Below are 22,825 nucleotides of genomic sequence, written 5' to 3' on the forward strand. Positions count from 1 at the left end.
AGTCAACTTGGTTTTTGAAATAGTCCTTTTTTTCGTAAATGAAGGATGGGTAAAGGTAACCAAGCGTGAAATTCCATGAGCGTTGTCGATACGAGTTTTGCACGCGCTAATAAATGTCTAGTAGAATTAAGGCTACTCAGGAAATGGGCTTCAAAAGGGCGAGTGAGTCGTTATAGCCTCCTTTGGCAAGACGGGGGCGAAAAAATTCTGGTAGTACTCAGTAGAGCATATGAGTCATGCAAAGATTTGCTCACGACATAAATAGAACTCATGATCTGAGGAGAGATAGGCTAGAACTTTACCTCCAAACTGCCATGCTTGGTAGTCAAATTATCCAATTTTTTCAAGGGGGTTTCAATGAAACAATTAAAGGTAACATGCCGGTATCGTGGGGTTATAAGGTGGGAAGCAGCAGTACGACCACCTAAGATTCGAAGCCTGCAAGTGAAATGTGTGGGAGATGGCCCTAGGATTCCCATGGATAACTCATTTGCTACGCCTATTAATGGCGTTATGCAGTGTTCGTAAAGGCAACGGCACTCGGTCACGCAGGTTTAAAAGAGTTGTGGACCGGCGATTGTGTTGAAGTTGCGAGGCTTTGATTAATCAAATGGGGAAAATGATGGTAATGACCCTAATAATGGCATAATGTTCAGCCACTATTCTGGGGCGGTCTCCGTAATTGACCGGGAATTAGTAGAGAGAGCGAGAGAGAGAGAGAGAGAGAGAGAGGTAGCGTGGGAATCCCTTCGGTGGGTGGGTAGTCTCTAGTGAGGAGATGAATGAATGAAGCCAATCTCAGCAACAACAACCACAACCTCTTATAATTTAATTTAATCCAACCGAGACATTGGTTTGTGTAGTCTGTGTTGGATCAGCACGTGTATCTTCCACGGACTTTCAGGGGATTTGCTTTCTCTCCCCCTTACCCCTCCTCACGTGCTAATCTTCTTTGCCTCTGATCTTTTGTGGAAAAGGGCAATCCTACACAAGTAAAACCATGAAAATGTAAAGGCGTGATGCATCCGGATCGATGTCCCTGCATCTCTACCAATTCAGTGCCATGGGCATTTGCGTAAAAACGCCTCATGACCCTCTCCCCCATTGGCACAATTTGCACTGAATTTGAGGTGCCATTTAAGCTTGACCTGGAAATAGTGAACATACAATAATATTATCCTTTTTCTTTTATTCATTCGACAACCAGCTGTTAATTAATGCTGGACATGCAGATTAGTCGCTTTCTATTCTTCTTCCATTCCCTTCCGGACGGGATCCAAGGATCGAGTTTGTTCCCATGATTTTTTATTTATTACAGTCTCCCAAGTTCTTGAATATTGATTATTGAAATATATAACTCTCTATCTATTTCCCTGCATGAAAAAATCAATTGACCTGCTTCAGTCAGCTCAAACTACTGGGACACTTTAATTTCGAAGAAATTTTATTCCAAGGAATAATATTGAAAGGTGCAATAACGTTTGTGATATTCGTCAAGATATATTGCAATAGCAGAAAACAAGAAATATGGAGGTATGTTTAGTAAAGGGACAAGATTGTTTGTCATCATTTCCAAAGGTTAGACCAGAAAATTTGGAATACTAAGACAAGTAGGGTTTTCAACATAGCGGTTGGGACGAATTATGGAAAACCCATATAAATATGAACAGAAGATTGTTAGCTGTCCATAATGTGAACAAATAAGGAAGAGCTGAGATTATCAGACAAAATGTAGAGATGGGTAAATGACAGCAGCGCAGAATTTCTTCATTGTAATGAGGCGATAGCCTGGACAAGGTTTCCCGTTCAACGGACACCCATCGCCTCATTTTTGCTTTTTAGTCAATAGTAATACACACTCTCGTGACAAAAATGAGGCTGGTCAAGCCCATCTCTCCTCTCGTCACCATCCCTATTGCAGAATATTGGATTATATATTGAAAAAGCAGAGACTATCCTGATCATCTCTCTCTTTCTTTTCAATTCCCTTGCTTCTTTGTTTGAAAGTCCCTCTATATAATTGTTTGATAATAACCTCTCTCTCTCTCGCTTTCTCTAGCCCCACTCCTTCACGTCTCTTCTTCATCAGCGGCTTCTCTCCCCTCATCTCTTCCGGATAAAAGTTTGGCCCCTCTTCAAAAGTTCACTTCTTGTCATTGGGAAAAGAGCGCAAAAGAAACAGAATTATTGACATCAGAGGTCTGCTCTTTTTCTTCTCCTTTCACCTATTTTCTCTTTTAATTCTGTGATATGTTCCTTAATATCTGTTTAGTGCTGTTGAAAAGGTAGCTAAGGCTACGTCCAGCTGCATACTTCCAGTTCCAGGGTTCATCAGTTAGTTCATCTTTCATTTTTTTGTTTGTCTTCTTCATTAACGGTGCATGCTTCACAATGGTGAAGCTGATCAATTCACTGTCTCTTTTTTCTTTGGATCGGAGGTCATGCAATAGAGATTAAATGCATTAGATGCTGTGTGCATGCTCATTTCAGCTAACTTCTAGAGCAGCATCCTCTCTTCTCCGCTCCATGATGAGCAGTGTAGATCACATATAAAGCGCGTGCTTAGTCTCACTACTTGAGCTATTCCCCCAACAAATTTACCATCGTTTTTTTTTTTTGGTCGGAGATGGATTTACCATAGTTGACTAGCTTCACAAACATCCATCCTTTCACCCTAGGGTTCCAAGACATCATCTATATTTCTCCTGAATTTTCTTCTTACCCTTCTGACCAGATATCACAGAAGATGCAATGTTTTTACAGAAGTGTGTACGTCCATCCAGGGTTGCTGCGGTGGAGGACTTACTAAGTTAGCGGTCCTCCTGTCCTCGAAGATATTATTGAAAACCATCTATTGATCTTCGAAGGCAGTATTGTTTGCCTGACATACTACTATATTTCTTTGTTTTTGTTTGGTTTTGTTCTTATCCACTCTTTTAAATTTTCTTAGGTTTTTCTCGAGGTTGTAGTCTATTTAATGTTATGCATACTAGGGTTTGATTCAGTGCATGGAATATATACTATGACTATGGAGAGCATTTGTTGTATGGAGCCAGTCCCCCCTACCTTTTATTAATTTGCTTGTAGAATCAGCTGATAAAACCTGCATCATTTCTCTCTGCTTTTTGTTTTCACCCCTAAGGAAGTAGAGGAAGATGATGGCCAGCAATGGACAACCTTCAGTTCCACCCGGATTCCGATTTCATCCCACCGATGAGGAGCTTCTCTATTACTATCTGAGGAAGAAGGTGTCTTATGAAGCCATCGATCTCGACGTTATTAGAGAGATTGATCTCAACAAGCTCGAACCTTGGGATCTTAAAGGTCATTATGCCCACTTGCTTCATACGTTCCTTCTATATAATTCCTTGTGCCTCGCACTTTTCATTCCATGCTTTAATATTGGCATAACTCAGTATCTATGAACCAAGGTAAAGAAAACTGACAATATCTGCTAACACATCAACTTGAATCAAAGAGGGGGCCACAGCGATTTATCTTTCCGCAGATTACATAAATCTCACTTTGGAACATAATGAGATCCATGTTATTAGTTTCCAGAAGACAGAATGAATTGAACCTGCATTAGCCATGTATAGAAAAGTTCCAGTTACGTAACTCACCAAAAAAAAAAAAAACGCATGAATTGGCTTGACTGCGTGGAAGACCTCTATTGCATCAAAGAAAGAGAGGACAGTGGAATAAAACTGAAGAGCAATGGTGGAGATCAGTATCCTGCTTCATTCACTTTGTAAATTGATTTCGTATATAAGTTTCGGTATCTCTCGTATTTTTCATAATTTAATCTGCACCAGATCATATTAATTATGTACTATTGTGGCATTATATCTCCTTGCCTTTTGGCGAAATATACATCCGAATGGATGCTGTACAAGTCAAAATTTTGATTACTGGCACAGTGGCACCGACTTATATTAGCAATGTATTTGATGAGGACTGCATGTTGTAAACTAATGCAGACAAGTGCAAGATTGGAACGGGTCCTCAAAACGAGTGGTACTTCTTCAGCCACAAGGACAAGAAATATCCGACCGGAACTCGGACAAATCGGGCAACAGCAGCCGGATTTTGGAAGGCAACAGGGAGGGACAAGGCCATCCACCTGAGCACCTCAAAGAGGATAGGGATGAGGAAGACCCTAGTCTTCTACATTGGACGAGCTCCTCATGGCCAGAAGACCGACTGGATCATGCATGAGTATCGGCTTGAAGAAGAATCTGCCCCAGACCTCCAGGTATATATCCATACATAGACAAGTTAAATTATATATTAGTCCAGCAGCTAGCTAGTGGAGTTGGATTTATGTGTTTACATGACAAAAGGAAATTAATTGGATGCGAACTGAGGAACTGCCGTCGGGTGACTTGAAAAAAGTAGCTATAAATATTCAATGTCGATCTCTTTGCAGGAGGATGGGTGGGTGGTATGCAGGGTGTTCAAGAAAAAGAACCATAGAGTTGGGTTCCAAGCAGAAATGTGTCAAGAACGTCAAGATCATCATCAGGAGTCACATGACCACATCAGTCAGTGCATGAAGTCAGGTGGTGGTGGGGGTTTCTGTATAACATCACAAGTGGAGCCCAAGCAACATCGCCATCATCATCATCATCTACAACTACAATCCCTCCTGAGCAACAATTACAACATGGAGTGCTCCATGCACCTCCCGCAGCTGTTGAGCCCAGAGGTCGCCTCCTCCTCCTTTGGAGATGTGCAGGAGATGCTGAGGCTCACCGCAACTTCCAATTGCAGCAGTTCCAGTGGCGGCGGAGGAGATTGGTCCTTCTTGGACAAACTTCTTGCGGCCACGTCTCACCAGCAGCAGCACCAGCAGTGCCTGCCGCTGCAGCAGGCTGATCCATGCCAGTCGCTGCCTAAATCCTATCCACCCTCCCAAGTGCAAGTCGTGGCCGATGCCAGAGCTTCATCTCAGCACAAGTTCCCTTTCCACTATTTGGGTTGTGATCCAGACATGTTCAAGTTCCCCAAATAGCTCGTCAGCTACCTAGGGTTCAACAATTTCATTTTGCTTACCAAGATACTCATGGCCAGGATTTTAAGACAGACTTGATGATCTGCTTATCGACTACCTTCTATTTTTCTTGGGGGGGTTAGTTAATTCCGAGTTGTAGAATTACCTCCTTTAAGCTGCTTGAGAGGATGAATTGAGGGAAAATTGTCCTTGGATAATGACTTTCTTGTGGTTTTGAGTTGTCACCGCGTAGAAACTATAATGGCACGTTTGGTAGAAGGGAATCGCCTGTGATGGGACGCCTATTCCATTTCTAATTTCCCAATCCCTCGTTTGGTGGAGAAGACAGGAATGCCCATTTGATACTAAACGAATAGTCACGTGGAATGGGCCATCACGAGACTTGTCAAATTGAAAATTAATTATAAAGTAATCAAACTAAAAATTATAATAAATTAATTTAAATAAATTAGTTATAAAAAACTATTGATGATATATATCAAATAACTAATTGGACGATGCTGAAATCGATGAGGGTTGGGCTACCCGAGCTAAGCTCATTCACGGTTCGGCGACACACCACAAAGGAAAATGAAGTATAGGTTGTACTTTAGTTGCAACGAGAAAAATGAGTGGCGAATGCCAATGTGACCCTTTTTGCGTACCTCAACAAAGACTTTTTACCATGTATTGAGAGTGTGTGATTGACTTGTCTCCAAATACGGGAGATCCCTCGTTGGGCCCATGCAATGTTATACAATATCCATTCGACTATTGAAAGACAGTACTTGGGCTGTTGAAATCAAGGGAGACAGCACCTATTCATGGAGGAAGTGGCACAAAGTTAATTCTATAAGCAACATCTTAAACATACATCAAATTGGAGATGGCCAAAGCACCTGTCATTTATGACTCAGCCACTGATCTTCATGCTACGTGTCATGGGTGGTGGGGAGGCCCAATGAACGGGTTTGGCCTCCTGCATGGACTGAGGACTTGGTGGCTAGTCAAGCTTCACCATGCATTGATGTGGTGCCTTGCTCTAGAGTATTTCCACTGGATCAACCAATGGCCATTGTTCTCGAGCTGATGGTTAAAAGCTGGTCAGAAATAAAGGTCCTATTGACCCCTGCCACAGGCTGGTGCAGTTCAATCCTGATGTGCCTAATTCAGCTGTATAACAAGTGAGTACACACTTGCTGCAGTTAAGTGAGTTCACAGATCGATTGGATGGGAAATGGAGTTTGTGTGGGCTCTACAAGCTTTGAAAGGTAAATCTTTTGTTAAAAGTTTGAGAAAGATGATCTGGAATGAAACTAACATAAATCTTTTATGGAGAAAAGGGAGTGACATCCTGCACAATTGGTGGTGTTCCTCGAGCTGCTGGAGTGATCGAAAGTGTGATGTTTTCGGTAAGAGTTCAAGTGCCTGGTTTGTTGCTGATGAAGAAATCAATAGTTGCCTGAGGATCGACAAGTATGTCCGTAGATGGAGGATCGGTGTTCCTTAGTGATGCTGGGATGTGTAATTGGTTCAACTCTGTCGCCTCCGTTCATATGAGGTTATTTTTCCGAGTGATTGTAAGTTGATTGTTTCGGGGAAAAGTCGAATATGAAGAGAACTAATGAGTCATCAAGTCTTTTGACCTTGTAGCTCCACGATAAAAGCTCCTCCCGCTCGTAGGATTGCATATACCTCCTTTTTTAATTTCAATTTGGTTGATGATTGATCCTTTGACCCCCGTAACCGGGAGAACCGACATAGTTGCACAATTTTTGTTGACCAAACTTGAAATTTCGCGGAAACAAAACTCAGCAAAAGTAGAATAAAATCCTTAATCACTTTCCTTTGGACAGTTCATCTGTTGACTAATATGCCCCGTGCCACCCACTGTCGGTGCTCGTATAGGCCTGTTTGAAGATGACTTCATCCAGATATTGTCAGTTTCAAAGATAAGGGCTCCCATGGAGCATGGTCCAAATGAAATCTAATGCGGTACATGTGGTAGCGTTGTGTGAAAATCTAGTTGAAATATAAGGGTCGAGAATTATGTAACACCCCGCATTTATTTGAGCTAAATATGCATACTCAGATATATATGAATCATAAAGGTTTCCATCTCTTACATGTCGAATAGAAGAAGACTAAGGTTTCCATCTCTTACATGTCGAATATAAGGTTTCCATCTCTATGGAAGTAAGAAAAGGAGGAAGTCATGCATCGTTGGTTGTTGTGTTAATTTCGAGTTGCTATGTGATGCTTATATTGAAGATTTGACTACAGGGTTTTCCTTTGGATTTGATTGTCCGTGATTTGAGAGGGACTACTCCATGACAGGAAATCGAATTTCTCATTTTGTCGGGATTGTCGAGGGACAGAAGATGTTATTGGATGACAATTGGAGTTTTTAAATTAAAGATAATAGAGTTTTGGAAAGTTGGTATGATATTCTAGTTTATGGTGGATGTAGATTAATAGTTATTCCAAAGAGAGAAGAAAAGATTCAAATGTAGAACGCGAGGAATAGTCTTGATTTGGCTCTCGTTTTTTGTTAATTTGGTGGATCTCTATCACTTCAATACATCATTCGCGCATAATGAATAACTTTATGGTTTTCGGAGTAGTTTTGAGGAATTCTGGATTGAGGTTAGGCTTTTGTTTAGCAGGGGTGAACATGGAATTGATGTTCATGGATTATGTTGTCAAAGAAATACTATGTCTGGGTTAAAAGGATCTCGCAATTCAGTATTTGTCTTCTTCCGGAGTTTTGGGGTTGTTAACAAATTGAAGTTTTGCTGGACTTGACAACCCCACCATATCTTATTGATTGCTCTGTGAACTTTACCTAATGACATGGCGCTTGCCACATGGCACGGTGAGATTAGCGTTAAACAAAACCTGAGTACCACTTTAAGATTGTTCGAGAGATAATGATGACCTTATCGTTGATTCAAAGCGATTACATTGAAAGAAAGCACAAATGATCAGGTACGTGTGGCAGTGGAGCGGAAAGGAAATCAAAAGGAGACAACATCAAATTGCCTACACTACACTACCCCCTTTACTTCTCCCTCTTTTGTTTCCTTTTTTTTGTAGTTTCTTTCTTGGAATATATTGGATACATGCATACCGACCCGGTGGAGATATAATAGACGGCGAGAACTAGAGAGAGAGAGAGAGAGAGAGAGAGAGAGAGAGAGAGAGAGAGAGAGAGAGAGAGGCTACATCTACAAAGCTAAGAGAGTTTTGCGTGATTCTTAACATCATCCGATGCCAGTGACGCCCAAGTCGAGCTTCCGCTTGTCCTCCGACTCCTCATCCTTGGTTTTACCAGTGGCGGCTGCACCGAAGACGGGGCCGCCGTGCCCGGTGGCATCGGGGACCTTCTCCTGGAGCATGTCCACCTGAATGCCCCCCCTGGTCCTGAGGGGTGCGTACGTCCGTCCTCGTCGTGTTCGCCCCTCCCTCCACCGACTCGTACGTCGTCGCCGTCTTCGACTGCTTGGGCTCTGCCCCCCCGCGCTCCTGACATTTTTGCTTCCTAGAGATTATCCTTCTCTCTTCTTCTTCTTCTCTCACGGCAGATCAGAACTAAAATAGGAAGAAACGAAGGAAAGAGAAGAGGAATTGTCCACGTGGAAGCCAAGGGCGCGTTTGGCAACTGGTCAAATAGTAACTATTTTTATTTTTTTGTTCCCAGAATCAGTTTTGAAACAGAAATCCGTATTATAAATTTTTTGTTCTCGGGCACAAATTTGCAAAACTTTGTTCCCAGAATCAGTTTTGGAATAGAATCAAAAAGAAAAAAAGTTGTTTCTTGATTTTGAGAACAAGAATCAGAAATGGAAAAGAAAATTTTTTTCTTCTTCTTTTTCCTGGCCTATGGCCGATTGCCGGCGGTCGGCCATTGGCCAGGGCTGGCGAGGGCGTCGTGGCCCTCGCCCGATCTGGCATGGGTGACCCTCGCTGCTGCCCTTGCCAGATCCGCTGAGGGCGGCACTCGCCCAAGCCACGAGCAGCCCTCGTCGGATCTGGCGAGGGCGGTGGTGAGGGCGACCCTTGCTGGTGCCGGTGACCTGGCCATGGCCAAGGAAGAAAAAAAAAAGAAAGAAATATTAAAAAATTCAAACTATTATTATAATATTATTAATAAAAAGAAATTTTGTGTAGTTATCAAACACATTTCTGTTTTTTTTTTCTATTTCAAAAATAAAAATTTTGGGCAGTTACCAAACACTTTCAAATGCTTAGGAATTTTTTTCGAGCACGGAATAAAAAAGAATCATTTATGAATAAAAATTATTTTCGAGAACAAAATGGTTATCAAACGCACCCTAAATTGGGGAAAAAACCACCAAAAACCCCAAATTTTGCCATCTGTGACACATTTACCCCGAACTTTTTTTTGTGACACCAAAAACCCCGAACTTTGCTTTTTGTGACACATTTACCCCAATGTATTTAGTCCATGGGCATTTTCTTCTTTTTTGCTTTTTCTTTTTTTTTTTCTTTTTTTTTCCTTTCCGGCGAGGGGGGCCCTCGCCGGCGTCGAGCGAGGGGGCCGTCGCCGGCGTCGAGCGAGGGCGGCCCTCGCCGCGTCGGGCGAGGTTCGCCCGCCCGGGCGAGAGGCGGCCCTCGCCCGGCTCGAGGCGAGGTCGACCCTCGCCGGCGTCGGGCGAGGGTCGACCTCGCCCGAGTTGGGCGAGGGCCACCTCGCTCGCCCGGGAGAGGGCGACCCTTGCCGCGTCGGGCGAGGTCCGCCCTCGCCGGGCGACCGAGGGCGGCCTCGCCCGATCTCGGCGAGGTCGACCCTCGCCGGCGTCGAGCGAGGGTCGCCTCGCCTGGGTGAGCGAGGGCGGCCCTCGCCGACGCCGGCGAGGGCGGCCCTCGCCCGGATCGGGCGAGGGCGACCCTCGCCGGCGTCGAGCGAGGGTCGCCCTCGCCAGCCGACGCCGGCGAGGGCGGCCCTCGCCCAGATCGGGCGAGGGCGACCCTCGCTCGGACGCCGGCGAGGGTCGACCTCGCCAGATCGGGCGAGGCCGCCTCGCCGCCCAGCGAGGGCGGACCTCGCCCGACGCCGCGAGGGTCGCCCTCGGCTGGGCGAGCGAGGCGGACCTCGCCTGACGCCGGCGAGGGCCCCCTCGCCGGATCCGGCGATGGGGGCCCTCGCCCAACGCCGCGAGGCCCTCACGGAAAGGAAAAAAAAAAAGAAGAAAAAGCAAAAAGACGAAAATGCCCATGGACTAAATACATTGGGGTAAATGTGTCACAAAAAGCAAAGCTCGGGATTTTTGATGTCACAAAAAAAAGTTCGGGGTAAATGTGTCACAAATGGCAAAGTTTGAGGTTTTTTGTGGTTTTTTCCCCCCTAAATTGCAACCCCGTGCCTCCCCATCCCGGCAGCTCATCACCTCAACCACCGCCACGTCACTAACTCACGGTTTGAATTGGGATAAAGGATTAGTGATGGCTTTCCCGGCTGGCTGGGCCCACTACAGTATGTCTCCTGCACTTAAGTGGGCCCTTGCCCGATTTAAACCCGCCTGCCTGAGGAAGGGGGAAGTTCGTTGTTCTATAACGTCATCTATATGGCTTGTTCTTTGAAAATGGAGAAGCCAAACGAAAGGAATTTCTTTGTTCGTTAATCTTATCGTTTTTTTTATTTTTTGAACGAAGATTAGCTTTGCTGCTGGTCCACAAGCAAGGAAAGTAGGTCCATTGACGGCGGGCTCTGGACAGAAAAGAGAGACTATGTCCAAGCACTCGTATATAGACCACACCAACCTGAGAACCCACGCATTTCAAGCCAGTGTATCATTACAGGGCCCGCAGGCTACCTTGCCATCACCAGAAAACGGTTGCCTAATGAGTTGATCGTATCATTCCCGCAATTGTTTTGCAGTCACTAAGAAGAATGATGAATTGAAGGAACGTTTCCATTCCATACTCAAGGAGGAAGGACAGAAAGAATGCAGGTATTGTAGGAAGAACTACTACATCAAGGTATTTGCAACCATGCTGACCACGAAGCCCAATATAGCACCGGCTAAAACTTCCACCTCTGTGTGCCCAACCGATTCTTTCAGCCTCATTCCACTCTCTCCGTCTATACCAGGTTTATTGTCCCCATCGTCACCCATTCCTGACTGCAATTCTGTCTCCTCTGTGTCGTCTGCTCTGAGCATCAATGGGGTAGTTGTGACTTTTAAGTTAAAGGAGCCCCTTTCAGTTCCATCCATCGGAAACCGGCCGCTTTGACCCAAATTCAAGGGTGACGAAGATGACTTTCCCACTCTGTTGCTCTCCGCGGATGGAGCTTTCACCCGTGCTTTCTGCAGCAGAGCTTCATTCATCATCCTGGCATGTTTCCCCACTTCTCTTCTTACGCCCTGCACGTACACCACGAGAAAATCCGGCGGAAGATGCCCCAATTCAGCCAACCAAACCAAATAATAATTGAGCTGCATTGCTACAATGTAAGCAGCTGATTACAATTCTACCAAAAACAATCGATGGAAGAATCATTATCCAAAGCCTTTACAGAGAAACGTGACTAACAAGGAAACACGACTAATAATTCTTCAAGTGGGTCACTGGTCTAATGTAATAGCAGTGCCTCCTACTTCCTCGTCATAGATTGTCAAATGTCATGAAACCCTAAAAGGGCTTAGAACACGAACAGGTTGAGCTTTATCATATTGAAAGGCCAGCCCTCTAAAACCATTACGTCATACAGCATATATAAAGGCAACAAGACTAAGATTGACAAGAGTTGGACAACTCCGACATTTATCGGGGTTCCAAAATCCTTCAATGTTCTAAATCTAAAGCATCCTGTGAGTCTAATCCTCTGATTCCTCTCTATAGTCTTATATCAATTCGCGGCAACTCAACACCAAGACAACCACAAGAGGGAACTGAAAAATATTTTTAGCAGACAAATCATGAAATTTGACTTCATATTGAATCTGTGTCCACTGGCAGACAAGTATTCTCAAATTCACTGGCTTTGGTTTAAGACAGGATGTTGTTTCTGCAGCATGCTTTTGAGGGGGTTAGTCCAAGAGACTAACATATAAAGCTATAATATACGCCCAAGTTGCTATTAATTCCCACCCTTTTTAACAACCAATGATGGCAGTTTTTATTTTTGGCCGATAAATGAGTTATGACATATGATGTCCATTATGGCTGAACTAATAATTACAGGGCAGAGATAATCTCTAAATTATAGACAAGGCTAATGTGGAAAAGAAGTGCTCATAGAAGATGGTGGGACAGAAATAGAACTGCACATAGCGACAGACTTCCTATCTGCTTGTTGTCTGGATGTAGAGTAGCACAGTGAATTCTGCTCAGGTGTAGGGGAGAATCATTAAGAACAGCATCAAAATTGCAAGTGATATTCTCATAAAAAAAGAAGAAGGTGGTATGTCACAACAATTAGAATACTAAAATCTTTCATCAAGTGAAAATTTGATAAATGCAATTCCAGGGCCACCCATTATATTCCTCTTATTAGGTATTGAAGAGGGGAATGCAGCTAGTATTTATAATAAGGGCTGATGAATGAAAAACTGGCAAGCTTCGAGAATTGGGGTAATAGTATTTGAATTAGGATTAGGCTTCCTACTTAAGACTTTTCTACTTTAACTTGGATTAGGATTGATAAGAGTTTTTAAATACATGCATTTCATACAAATAACTCATTGGTTGAATCATTAAAATTCCAATATTTAACAACTTTTTGTTATTGAGTTACGTGTTGGAATTTCTCTCTCAGGCGTGATGCATAAGCAACCCTAAGTTTGAAAGCTTTTGTCCAACGGATAGAGATTTTTAACCTTTTCTTTGAATATCCTTCAATTCCTTGGCTACATTTTTTCAGCCTAAGTCCCAAGCTACTGCTCAGAGATACTTCTTAGGGGTACAGTTCACCGGTTTTGTTCCTAGCCAAGTACTTACAGACCTGAATAGCATCTGATCACATCGTCCAACATCACCTCTGTCTGCTAGCACACGGAAAGGAGGTGACGAGGTGCTTATCCCTGATTGCTAAGGCTTCTGATATGAAGACCAATGAAGAGATCAATCTTCAGCTACTAAGCTAATTAACTGTAGGGAAGTTTCATATGAGGGATGATTGGTCTTTTAAACAGACGAAGGAGTCAGCCCATGATTAGCAATCAAAGATGTTAAGCACATGATCATGTAATGTATTTCAAGATGGAAGATAGAGCCACCAAATAGAGTTAAAAAGAAGAAAAGGCTGGAGAAAACCAAACCAGACTAGGCAATCCTCTTAAGGAGACCACTGAGTTAAGTGAAAATATGAAGACAAATAAACTTCAGTTGGTGCAAGAAGTGGGAGCAGAAAGAAGCTACAACTATATGGTGACAATTCCTCTCAACCTTTCAGCCATCAAGGGATAAACCACATTAACGAAGGAAGATGAGGTAATGATTTTCTTTGTGGCCCAAAACTGAAGGTTGCTTACCTTCACAAAATACATGACGAAAATACATACAAGATGGTAATCTTCAAAAAAGCATAATAAGCCACCTCCCAAGTGACAGTCTAAACTTGAACCAAGGACCGACATATGGGTTTGCTACCAAATGCCATGCATCCTCAATTCTTCTTATTATAAATCCTCGGAGAACTAACAAAGGGAGGTATTCTTTTCATCATGAACCCAAAAAAAAAAACAGAGGTATCTGCCCGCTTTCAAACATCAATCTGGAAGGATAAGAAGAAATCAGAACCCACAAAAGCAAGAACAATGTGAAAAAAAAAAAAAACAAGAAGATTACCTGGGAATCATACATGACAAGTGCAGCATACACAACCGAGAGTCCAAAAATTGAATCTGAGAATCCCCTGCCACAAGGGAAGGTAGAAGAGACTAATTCAGGAGGAATCATGAAGACTGGGGGGGAAGAAGTCCATTAGTTCTCTCTAGTGCTTCTGGAGTCATATAGAGGGGCGTGGGGATTCTTGGGAATTGAAGTGTATCTCTATAGAAACACTCTTAATACATGGCTCACGAGTTTAGGAGGTCCTTATTAAATGAAAACCCCACATGGTAGCAATAAGGGCAGATAGGGGAGATGCACAGTCTTCTCAACCAATTGGAAGACCAGCAGAGATGAACGAGATGGAGAGGCTAAGAGAAACCAAAGCAGAAAACGCCCGAGAAGAAAAGACGCATGCTGCACATTCCCTCAAGATCAAGACATCAACTAATCTATCCAGACGGTCCATACCCAAATCATGTTGAGAGCAAAGGAGATAGGAAAGTGTTGTCATACAACGCTCTAGTTAGCATTTTAGGGAAAAGCGTTCAAACATGATATATCTGAGAGAATCTGAATAGAAAAAAGTGGGTTACCTCTCGAAAGAAAGGGAGGTAGCGGTAGCCACAACTGCCTACGGAAGACAATTAAAAGATGGAATGAGGAGGGGCAGTGGACGCAACACACACAGAAGGGAAAGGGAAAGGGGACTCACGGCGGAGTGGGTGGAAGGGAAACCACCGGAACGAATGGCGGCGCTGAAATCGAATTTCCTGGCATCTCCCTCCGGCGACGTGAAGGGCTTGGACAGCTGCCCGATGGCCGCCGATACACCAGCTGAGATGAGCACCTACCACAAAGTCCCAGTAGCCCCACCGATCAGATTACCCACCCACCCCCCCTACAGAGAAAAGAGAAGAGAGGAGAGAGAGAGAGAAGGGTCAGTCAGTCAGGCTCACTTTGTTGTGGGCGATTTCGGCGATATCTTGGAATCCGAGATTGAGGCGGACGACCGAGTTACGAGAGGGAGAGGGAGAGGCGCAGGGGCAGGCGTACCACCCCATGGTCGAGTTCCACCACCTCCCCGCCATTTGAAGTCATCTAACTACTTCACTCGATCGATTTATTAGACTCTCCAAGTGTTGTTGGGTGCGCCACACACCGCCCGCCCCCCCCCCCCCCCCCCCCCACCCTGATCCCGTCTTCGTCCCCACGCGCCGCGCTGGAGAGGCCACAAAGATCGATCTCTTTTCCCACATTTTGCTTTTCTGTACTACTGTAATTCACCTACCGTGGGGATGGTAGTATCGGTATGGTATAATAGCATGTGCATCCCCTGTAGCTGATCCTATATGAGATGTAGGCGCCATCTTGAAACCGGCGGTCTAGCGTAGAATCGGACCTCTCTGATGTTCTCGACGAGCTTTTGTAAGAGATGATGAAGGGTGCATAGTGCATAGCATAGGTGTTGGTAAGGAGTGCCCGCACGCTTGGAGTCTTTTGTTTGTTGAATCGGCAATTCAAGCCCTGGGTGATTTGGCGGTGCAGCTAATACATATTTAACACACATTCACTTATCTTAAAGAAAAGAGCAAAAATCGCAAATTATGCCCGCGGTAACATATTTACCCTAAACTTTTTTTCCGTGATACCAAAAATCATAAAGTTGTACCTATGTAGTACATTTACCCTCCGTCAATGAGCCCCGTTAAAAATCTGTCTACATGGATGCCGGAAAGCAAATGGTGTTGACATGACACCCACGTGGCTTAAGTAAATTAAAAACTACGTTATTTTGACTGAAAAATCATCTAACGAAAGGAAAATATGTAAGATCGGTACAAGTTTGAGATTCTTTATGTCACACGAAAAAGTTTAGGGTAAATGTGTCACAGTAAGTATAGGTTGAGATTTTTGATTATCATAAAAAAAATTCAGAATTTTTAGTTGCTTTTTCCCTAAGGAAGAAGAAAAACTTATTTTTATCTCTATCTTAGTAATAACTGGCAACATGGATGGATAGCCGTGGCACGTAGTGAAAGATGGGATAAAGAAGAGAAGTTTGTCACCTCTATTGACAAAAAACACTCCGTGGCCGAAGATGTTCAGGAGCTTGTATAATGCTTTTCTCAATACGATCAACAAGAGCATCGAATGATTGCCTTGCAAATCCAAGTAACGTCACTATTGCAATAAAGAAAAACACACTAGCTCATTCCTTGATTGATCTTGAAACTGGCTCGGAATTTGTCAGTCTAGTTGCAGGCCCGTTACAGTGTCAACAAGATCGATTCGCAGTTCTATAAATTGAGAACTGATCCTGATCGGGCAGGTTACAAGTTTTAGGGCAGAAATCGACTCTATGAAACTGATCACCCTTACATTATACAACCCTGGATTATCGGATAAAAGAAGCCTTCCAAAATGAAAGCTACATGAACTGAACTCATAAGCTGCCGTAATTATTCTCAGGTCAAGATCCTCGGGTAGCAACAGAAAGGCCTAAAGCGACCCCTCGAGGTTGTTGATAAAGATACCATTTTCCAAAGTGGAAGGATTTTGCACCGTCAACACTTGATGTTAGAGGCATATGCAGCCTATTTCTGCAAAATTCTACCCAAGACATCACCTCAAGTTGTTATTAGATCTCCTTTCCCGTAACACGACCAGAGAATTTCCACTAGGTAGGACATCTACGGCCACACACCGCTGTCCATAGGTCAGCAGTTCCCTGCAGTTGGGGGCAACTGAACTGAGCCATTCAAATCCCAAACAACATAAGTTAAACATATCACATGACCAGGGGAACATGGTATCTTTGCTTTCACTAGCTACAAAGCAAAGTGCATTGGTGACTCATCCCGATTCACCCTCGTACCTTCCTCCTAGTGCGAGAGAGAGAGAGGTGCCACGGCGCTCAAACTGCTAAATCTTTAGCTCTATTCATGTATACATCAAACGTCGGTGATAAATTTGTCCATGATTGTTATTAGAAGTACTCGAATTCTATGTAAGAAGAGTCACTAGGATCGTTGTCTTTCTGATAATGAGTAGCATTATTATCAGTAATCGTCTTCTTGTTGGCGTGTTCTACCTTTGGATCTTTTGTAGCAAACTGGGAGAAGTCAACGGGATCAGGTATATGGGGCGGGACCGCACTCCTCACCAGGGCCCAATTCACTCCCTCGAAGAACGGGTGCTGCTTGATCTCAGTGGCACCTCTCTTGTAGGCAATGCGTTTGTGGGGCTCCTTGACTAGGAGGCCTCGTATCAAGTCCCGTGCCATGAAACTCACTTGTGGGGTATCTGGGAATCTCAAAGGTTGCCCCACCACGTTGAAGAGAGTGGCACGGTTGCCCGAACCCTTGAAAGGAGTGGTGCCATGCAGCAGCTCATACAAGAATATGCCGAACGTCCACCAATCCACCGCACTACCATGTCCTTCTCCACGGATGATCTCCGGAGCCAGATACTCATGGGTCCCCACGAAGGACATGGACCTCACGTTGGTTGGCTCCGCCATCAGCTCGGGCAATTGGGACTGCAGCCCTCCTCCACCCATCATCACCCCAAAGTCTGATTTAGATTTGCGGTTCTTCTTCCCGGGCAATATCCGTGGCAAAAAGTTGGATGGCTGCATGCAACCATGCACCGTGTACTCCTCGTCCAAAATGGCCCCAGACGAAAAACCAGTGCTGCTGCTGCTGCTGCCGCCTACATGTACTGAGGAGGACTTTACTAGTGTTGGGCTGACCGAGCACCGTAGTGATAAGTCGAAGTCTGAAAGCATTATATGCCCTTCGTCTCTCACCAGCACGTTCTCTGGCTTCAGATCCCTGTATACAATACCTAGCATGTGCAGGTACTCCAGCGCCAACAGCACCTCCGATGCATAAAACCTGTTAAAGTTAACCAGTTAATCGATTGACAGAGATCACTAACTTTAGAAGTATGCTGTGGTCCATTGATCACCCTTCAAAGTTCCATCATCCTAAGGTACAGCAGATCTTCTGAGCCACAAAACCTTAATCTATCTATTTGGTTTATCACAGTTTAGAGGAAAGATGGATTGCTATCCTGAAATTAAGATGTTTATTATGAGTAATTCATTAGGTGCTCGCCCATGGAGATCTGATAAATTGATGATCTATCACAGAATGGAAAGCACTGGTTGTTGAATTAAAGATAAAATTTGGAGAAAAGGAAGCAGCATCTAGTCACACAGCTGGTTAATTAACTTGAATGAAGGGAAGTATTTAGAAAGAAATGTACTGAACCTCGCAGCTTCTTCGGTGAAATGCTTGTTTTGTTGCTTTTGACGGAGGGAATGCAGATTTCCTCCGCTGCAGAACTCCATGACCAAGCAATAGAACTTTTCGGTCTCGAAGTAAGAATAAAGCGTGGGCAGGAATGGGTGGTCGAGGAGCCCGAGTATCTCCCTTTCAGTCTGAGCTCGCTGGAGTTTGTTTCTGCTGGCAAGGGATGACTTGTCCATCACTTTCATGGCAAAGTGAGTGTTGGTTCCTCGGAGCTCCACGAGATACACGCTCCCTATGTCCCCATATCCTATGCGTTTCAGGAGCCGAAAGTTGCTCATGCCAAGTTTGGGACCTCCCTTGGGCAACATATTGATGGCCTCCCATCGAACATCCCCACCTGTGTGGGGCCTTAGCATCGCACCCGAGCTCTCCAAGCTGTTACTACGGCTTGATCCCTGCTGGCTATTGTAGTTCTTTGTATTTGGTTGCGGTTGCAGCGTCGTTGTTGTGAGTGGTCTACTTGTCAATATCGCTGCTGATGAAGCTGTTGGAATTTCATTGTGGTTATGATTATTGGCATGTGTTCTTGTTAGGCCTGGAATCTGCTGCCGGCAAATAGGCGATGCATCAACAGTAGTATTGTTCTTGGTATCCTGTTCGACTTTTCTCAATCCAACTTCACAATTTTTGGGAAATGGATCAGAATTTGCAGGTATAGCAGGTGAATCAGGGGTAGACTCGGAGACATCTCTGGCTGTTTGATCTGGCTTTCTGGGATAGCCTGGCATGTCGTAACATAGGCTTGTATTGTTCTTGGGGATTGAGTCCATAACTTCAGGTTTACTTGGCTTGTGTGCGCTCCTTATCAATCATATAGAATGCACATTCATCTTTAGAGATATGATCAGTACAATTCATATTAATTTGGAACAAGGTGGATCGAAATCAGATTAGGAAATCAGGTATGCCTCACCTTTTTACGATTCATGCACCGACGGGAATCTGGAGATCGAAACTCTACCCATCACAACGTTTCTGCACCAAAAGGATGAAAAACATAGCATGTGAACTTATGCTGAAACGATGTCGAATTCACTTGAGGAATAACCATCCGGGCAGGTTTTCTTTAGATGAATTCACATGTTCTTCATCTTCGAAAAAAAGAAAAAGGAAGCTTCTGATCATTATCCCGGGAATGATTGAAATTGCAAACTACGACTTGTATTTGCCATGGTATCAAATGAAAATTCATTTGATGCATCTCTCTCTCAAATAAAGGAGAGACCAACATCTACAGATGTCTCCATCAACGGGGAAAATTGGGTGGCAGGCACGTCTATTGATGCATTTTAGGGACATAGGAGTCAGGCAAACTTTGTCCAATTAAGATTAATCCAAGAATGCTGATACAGGCCTGCCGCATATAAAATACTTAAGCACGTATATCATGTTCCAAAACTAGCCTATGATGCAGAGTGCAGGGCAATAACAAAACCAATGAAGGAAGCGTGTGGGAAACACTGACCAATGAATAGAAAGGCTTTTGGAGGAACGAACTGGCTCCAACATCTCTATGTTTCTCAATCTCGACAGACACAAACACGCAGACCCAAATAACATGATGATTCTGGGGGGCAAACCGAGGGTCAAATTTTGCGGAGGTATGGATTATTGGAAGAGAGGGAAGTTGGGTCGTAACCGAAAGGACAATATCGGGTGCATGTTTATCGTCCATGAGCTGTTTCTAATGCAAGTTCCCTGAATGGTTTCATCGAGGAGGATCATCCTGGGCTTTCAATGATCAAGGAGAACACCAGACATTGTTGGAAGGTGAGGAGAGAGAGAGAGAGAGAGAGAGAGAGAGAGAGAGAGAGAGAGAACGCTAAAATTTGACAAATCCGAAGAATAAATGGCAGAGAGAGGGAGATGGAAAAGAGTAAGGAGGTTGTCACGACGTTGTTTTAGGAAATGGTCAAAGGGGTCTTCCAGGTATAAATAAACAGGGACACATGGCCGCTTGATCGTCTTGTCAGATCAGATTGGTGGGTTTGCCATCCTTCCATTCCAGTTTCCATTCCCACGCACCACCACCGAGCTATACCCTCCCCCACTATACACCCAACCATACGTGGATAGACATTTGGCATTTTCAATCACCGTCGCACACGCCATCAACGGTAGCCTCAGCTCATGTGCGAGCTTTGCCATTCTTTTGATCGTTTCGAATACTTTTCAAACAGTGTTATGGATAATGCTTATTGATGAACAATGAACACTTTCGTCGATTTGTACGCCATAAATCCTGTAAATGCATAATACGTGACAAGATATTATAAACATACTCTCAACACTTGAAAGGAGTTGATTTCAAGAAATTATCTATTTATTTATATTTCATACAAATACTTTCATTCATTGAATGTATTTTATCCACAGCAAACAGTATTATCTCACATCTATATGAAAGAAATATAGGGGATTAGTAAAAATAAATGATCATCGTGTTACTTAATTATAAATCATTGTATTTGAACAACTTTGTAATAATTTTCATCTATTTATATTTCTTTCTTTTTATTATTTGACTCAATTAGTACTTTAGGAAAGACAAAGATCAGAGAGTTCCATATAAATAAGAACCCTTCTTTCAACTATATCGACGGATCAATTGGGACTTGCAAAAGTCTAATATGGAGAAGCCCGAGCATCTCGTTTGTGCCGAGAAATGTCTTATTAAAAGTTCGGCTATCATTTTGATCTCGAGGTTTTCAGTCACGTGCATTAATGGAGATAAGTTTTTTCATGTCATGCTTTTGCCAGCCATCGAAGGCACGTCAAGTTTTGATTAATCGAAATCGAAATCCAAGGGAATGGTTAGAGGGGATATGCAAGTTAAAAGGAATCGATAAGACAAATGGAAGGGCTTGATGCGCAAATTCAGGGATCAAAATGAAAATAACGGAATATATGAATATTAAACTCGAGTTGAGGAAATTAACTGGATTTTTGGAAGAGAGAAGAAGTTGTTGATGGAGCCCAGTAGTCATCGGGCCCAAAAGAAAGCCCGAAGGTCATGGTCCCTAACTCTCCTAAGGTCCGATGAAGGCGACGGAATCCAAGAGGTGAACACATCGAGAGAGAGAGAGAGAGAGAGAGAGAGAGAGACGACTGAGCAGCGAGCGTGCGAGCGAGCCAAGGACAGCGGAGAAAACCAGACAGGGGCAGCCTACAGGAGGCGGAGGAGGAAGAAGGCGAAGAAGAAGAAGAATGATGCATGGAGCAGTGGAAGGGATTGGGTACCTGGTGGGGACGTGGAGAGGGGAAGGGCGAGGCGTGTATCCCACCATCGACTCCTTCGCCTACACGGAGGAGCTCACCTTCTGTCATCCCGACCCTCGCAAGCCCGTCCTTACCTACTCCCAGCGGACCTGGAACCCCATCACCTCCCTCCCCATGCATTCCGAGTCCGGCTTCTGGCGCCCCAAGCTCGACGGCTCTCTCGAGGTTGTCCTTGCTCAGAGCACCGGCCTCGTTGAAGTCCAGGTTCTCTTTCCCTGCCCACCCCTTCCCTTCCCTTCTCTGCTTCTTGCTCCAATCTTTCTTCCCCTTTTTATTCATCCTATCATTGCAGAAGGGGACCTTCGACGCGGACCAGAAAGTCATCTGCCTTAAGAGTGATCTTGTGGGGAACGCTTCCAAGGTTAAGACTTAGATTCTCTTTTTCCTTATAATCCCCCTATTCCTCCTTCTCATATGTGTAAATCCTGGTCTGGCTACTCTCCCTTTTCCTGTTTGGTTTGTTTGGACCGAATACGAGGTGGATGTCCTCTCTGAAAATGGAACTTTTTTCGAAATGTTTGTTTCGTTGCTATTGGACTCGTTGCATCGATGATCTTTAACTACTGAACTGCTGCTCCCCCCGCCGCCGTTGCTAGGAACAACCTAATTTTGTCACAACTACTGCTGACCTCTTTGTTCTTGTTGCCAGGTGAAAGACATCACTCGAGTGTTCAAGCTGGTCGATGGGGAATTGTCTTATGTTGTTGAAATGGCCACCGCCTTGACCAGTCTTCAGCCCCACCTTAAGGCTGTGCTCAGAAAAGTTTGACACCATCATCTTCTGATTATGTGTGCCGATGTCTCAGTTGACATGCCCTTTGGATATATGCATAAACAAAAATCAGAATACACAGGAATAGAATGAGAGGTCAGTCTCGTGTCAAATTTCTCTAAGACTTACGGATATATTGTGCTGTATGCCCACGGACAAGAAAATTGAATGGAGGTGATTTTTTATGGCCCCTATGCTTTACTTAATTTTTCACCCCTTCCACTTATTGACGTATATCTTTTTACTGTTTATGGTCGTAATCGTCGTGCGCTGCATTCAATCATCTCTGTGATCAATAGGGAATGAGCCTGCTTCAGGTGACGAGAAAAAACTTAATTCATGTGGATACATGCTTGGTTCAGGATTAGGCCTGTCCCTCTCTTCTGCATCGATACTGTCTGTGGAAGCAATAGGAATTTTTGGGGCTAGGAATTAAGAGAAAATACAATCTAGGCAGACTGAATTTGACCATGTAGCTGTATCCTGCTGAAGTAAATCTATCAAGGAGACAAAGAAGTTGCTATCTCAAGCATCAGATTTGTTTTTGGGTTCCATCCTAACCAAAGCATGTTACCTTTCTAGTCAGTTAAGAGGGGTTGTAACAGGTAAATCTATCAAGGAGACAAAGAAGTTGCTCTCTCAAGCATCAGATTTGTTTTTGAGTTC

The 22,825-nt window shown here is 44.0% G+C and overlaps 4 protein-coding genes across 5 annotated transcripts; 2 read left to right on the plus strand and 2 right to left on the minus strand.

Annotated features, from left to right (window-relative positions):
• Positions 1-3,155: 3,155 nt before the first annotated feature.
• LOC115689635 (protein SOMBRERO) lies at positions 3,156-5,271 on the plus strand. The gene is made up of 3 exons (XM_030615755.2): positions 3,156-3,324; positions 3,981-4,255; positions 4,430-5,271. The coding sequence occupies exons 1-3, from the start codon at positions 3,156-3,158 to the stop codon at positions 5,012-5,014; spliced, it is 1,029 nt and encodes a 342-aa protein (XP_030471615.1). The 3' UTR covers positions 5,015-5,271.
• A 5,580-nt stretch (positions 5,272-10,851) lies between these two features.
• LOC115689632 (uncharacterized) lies at positions 10,852-14,905 on the minus strand. 2 transcript variants are annotated; one of them, XM_030615751.2, is made up of 5 exons: positions 14,749-14,905; positions 14,505-14,639; positions 14,386-14,423; positions 13,808-13,874; positions 10,852-11,382 (listed from the first exon to the last, which is right to left on the minus strand). In XM_030615751.2, exons 1-5 carry the CDS (start codon positions 14,878-14,880, stop codon positions 10,987-10,989), a joined length of 768 nt encoding a protein of 255 aa, XP_030471611.1. In that variant the 5' UTR covers positions 14,881-14,905; the 3' UTR covers positions 10,852-10,986. The 2 variants fall into 2 exon arrangements, with proteins under 2 accessions (XP_030471611.1, XP_030471612.1); XM_030615752.2 differs by lacking the exons at positions 13,808-13,874; positions 14,386-14,423.
• Positions 14,906-16,778: 1,873 nt separating this feature from the next.
• LOC115689631 (serine/threonine-protein kinase AGC1-7-like) lies at positions 16,779-19,208 on the minus strand. The gene is made up of 3 exons (XM_030615750.2): positions 19,022-19,208; positions 18,067-18,909; positions 16,779-17,688 (listed from the first exon to the last, which is right to left on the minus strand). The coding sequence occupies exons 2-3, from the start codon at positions 18,876-18,878 to the stop codon at positions 16,779-16,781; spliced, it is 1,722 nt and encodes a 573-aa protein (XP_030471610.1). The 5' UTR covers positions 18,879-18,909; positions 19,022-19,208.
• A 2,006-nt stretch (positions 19,209-21,214) lies between these two features.
• LOC115689641 (peroxynitrite isomerase Rv2717c) lies at positions 21,215-22,353 on the plus strand. The gene is made up of 3 exons (XM_030615761.2): positions 21,215-21,591; positions 21,680-21,748; positions 22,037-22,353. Exons 1-3 carry the CDS (start codon positions 21,316-21,318, stop codon positions 22,154-22,156), a joined length of 465 nt encoding a protein of 154 aa, XP_030471621.1. The 5' UTR covers positions 21,215-21,315; the 3' UTR covers positions 22,157-22,353.
• The last annotated feature ends 472 nt before the right edge of the window (positions 22,354-22,825 follow it).

The sequence above is a fragment of the Syzygium oleosum genome, unplaced genomic scaffold (genome assembly GCF_021117445.2).
Source record: "Syzygium oleosum isolate NSW1041296 unplaced genomic scaffold, Sole_v2.1 Sole_v2.51, whole genome shotgun sequence".
In the NCBI taxonomy this organism is placed as follows: domain Eukaryota; kingdom Viridiplantae; phylum Streptophyta; class Magnoliopsida; order Myrtales; family Myrtaceae; genus Syzygium; species Syzygium oleosum.

Bases quoted from the DNA above. Each gene is read 5' to 3' on its own strand.
- LOC115689641 (XM_030615761.2), top strand. From the start codon at position 21,316: ATGATGCATGGAGCAGTGGAAGGGATTGGGTACCTGGTGGGGACGTGG. The intron at 21,592-21,679 runs GTTCTCTTTCCC...CTATCATTGCAG, and splicing joins CCGGCCTCGTTGAAGTCCAG to AAGGGGACCTTCGACGCGGA. The intron at 21,749-22,036 runs GTTAAGACTTAG...TCTTGTTGCCAG, and splicing joins TTGTGGGGAACGCTTCCAAG to GTGAAAGACATCACTCGAGT.
- LOC115689631 (XM_030615750.2), bottom strand. From the start codon at position 18,878: ATGGACTCAATCCCCAAGAACAATACAAGCCTATGTTACGACATGCCA. The intron at 17,689-18,066 runs GTTCAGTACATT...TAACTTTAACAG, and splicing joins TTCACCGAAGAAGCTGCGAG to GTTTTATGCATCGGAGGTGC.
- LOC115689635 (XM_030615755.2), top strand. From the start codon at position 3,156: ATGATGGCCAGCAATGGACAACCTTCAGTTCCACCCGGATTCCGATTT. The intron at 3,325-3,980 runs GTCATTATGCCC...AAACTAATGCAG, and splicing joins CGAACCTTGGGATCTTAAAG to ACAAGTGCAAGATTGGAACG. The intron at 4,256-4,429 runs GTATATATCCAT...ATCTCTTTGCAG, and splicing joins AATCTGCCCCAGACCTCCAG to GAGGATGGGTGGGTGGTATG.
- LOC115689632 (XM_030615751.2), bottom strand. From the start codon at position 14,880: ATGGCGGGGAGGTGGTGGAACTCGACCATGGGGTGGTACGCCTGCCCC. The intron at 14,640-14,748 runs GTGAGCCTGACT...ACTTTGTGGTAG, and splicing joins CCGAAATCGCCCACAACAAA to GTGCTCATCTCAGCTGGTGT. The intron at 14,424-14,504 runs GTGAGTCCCCTT...TGTCTTCCGTAG, and splicing joins TCCCTTCCACCCACTCCGCC to GCAGTTGTGGCTACCGCTAC.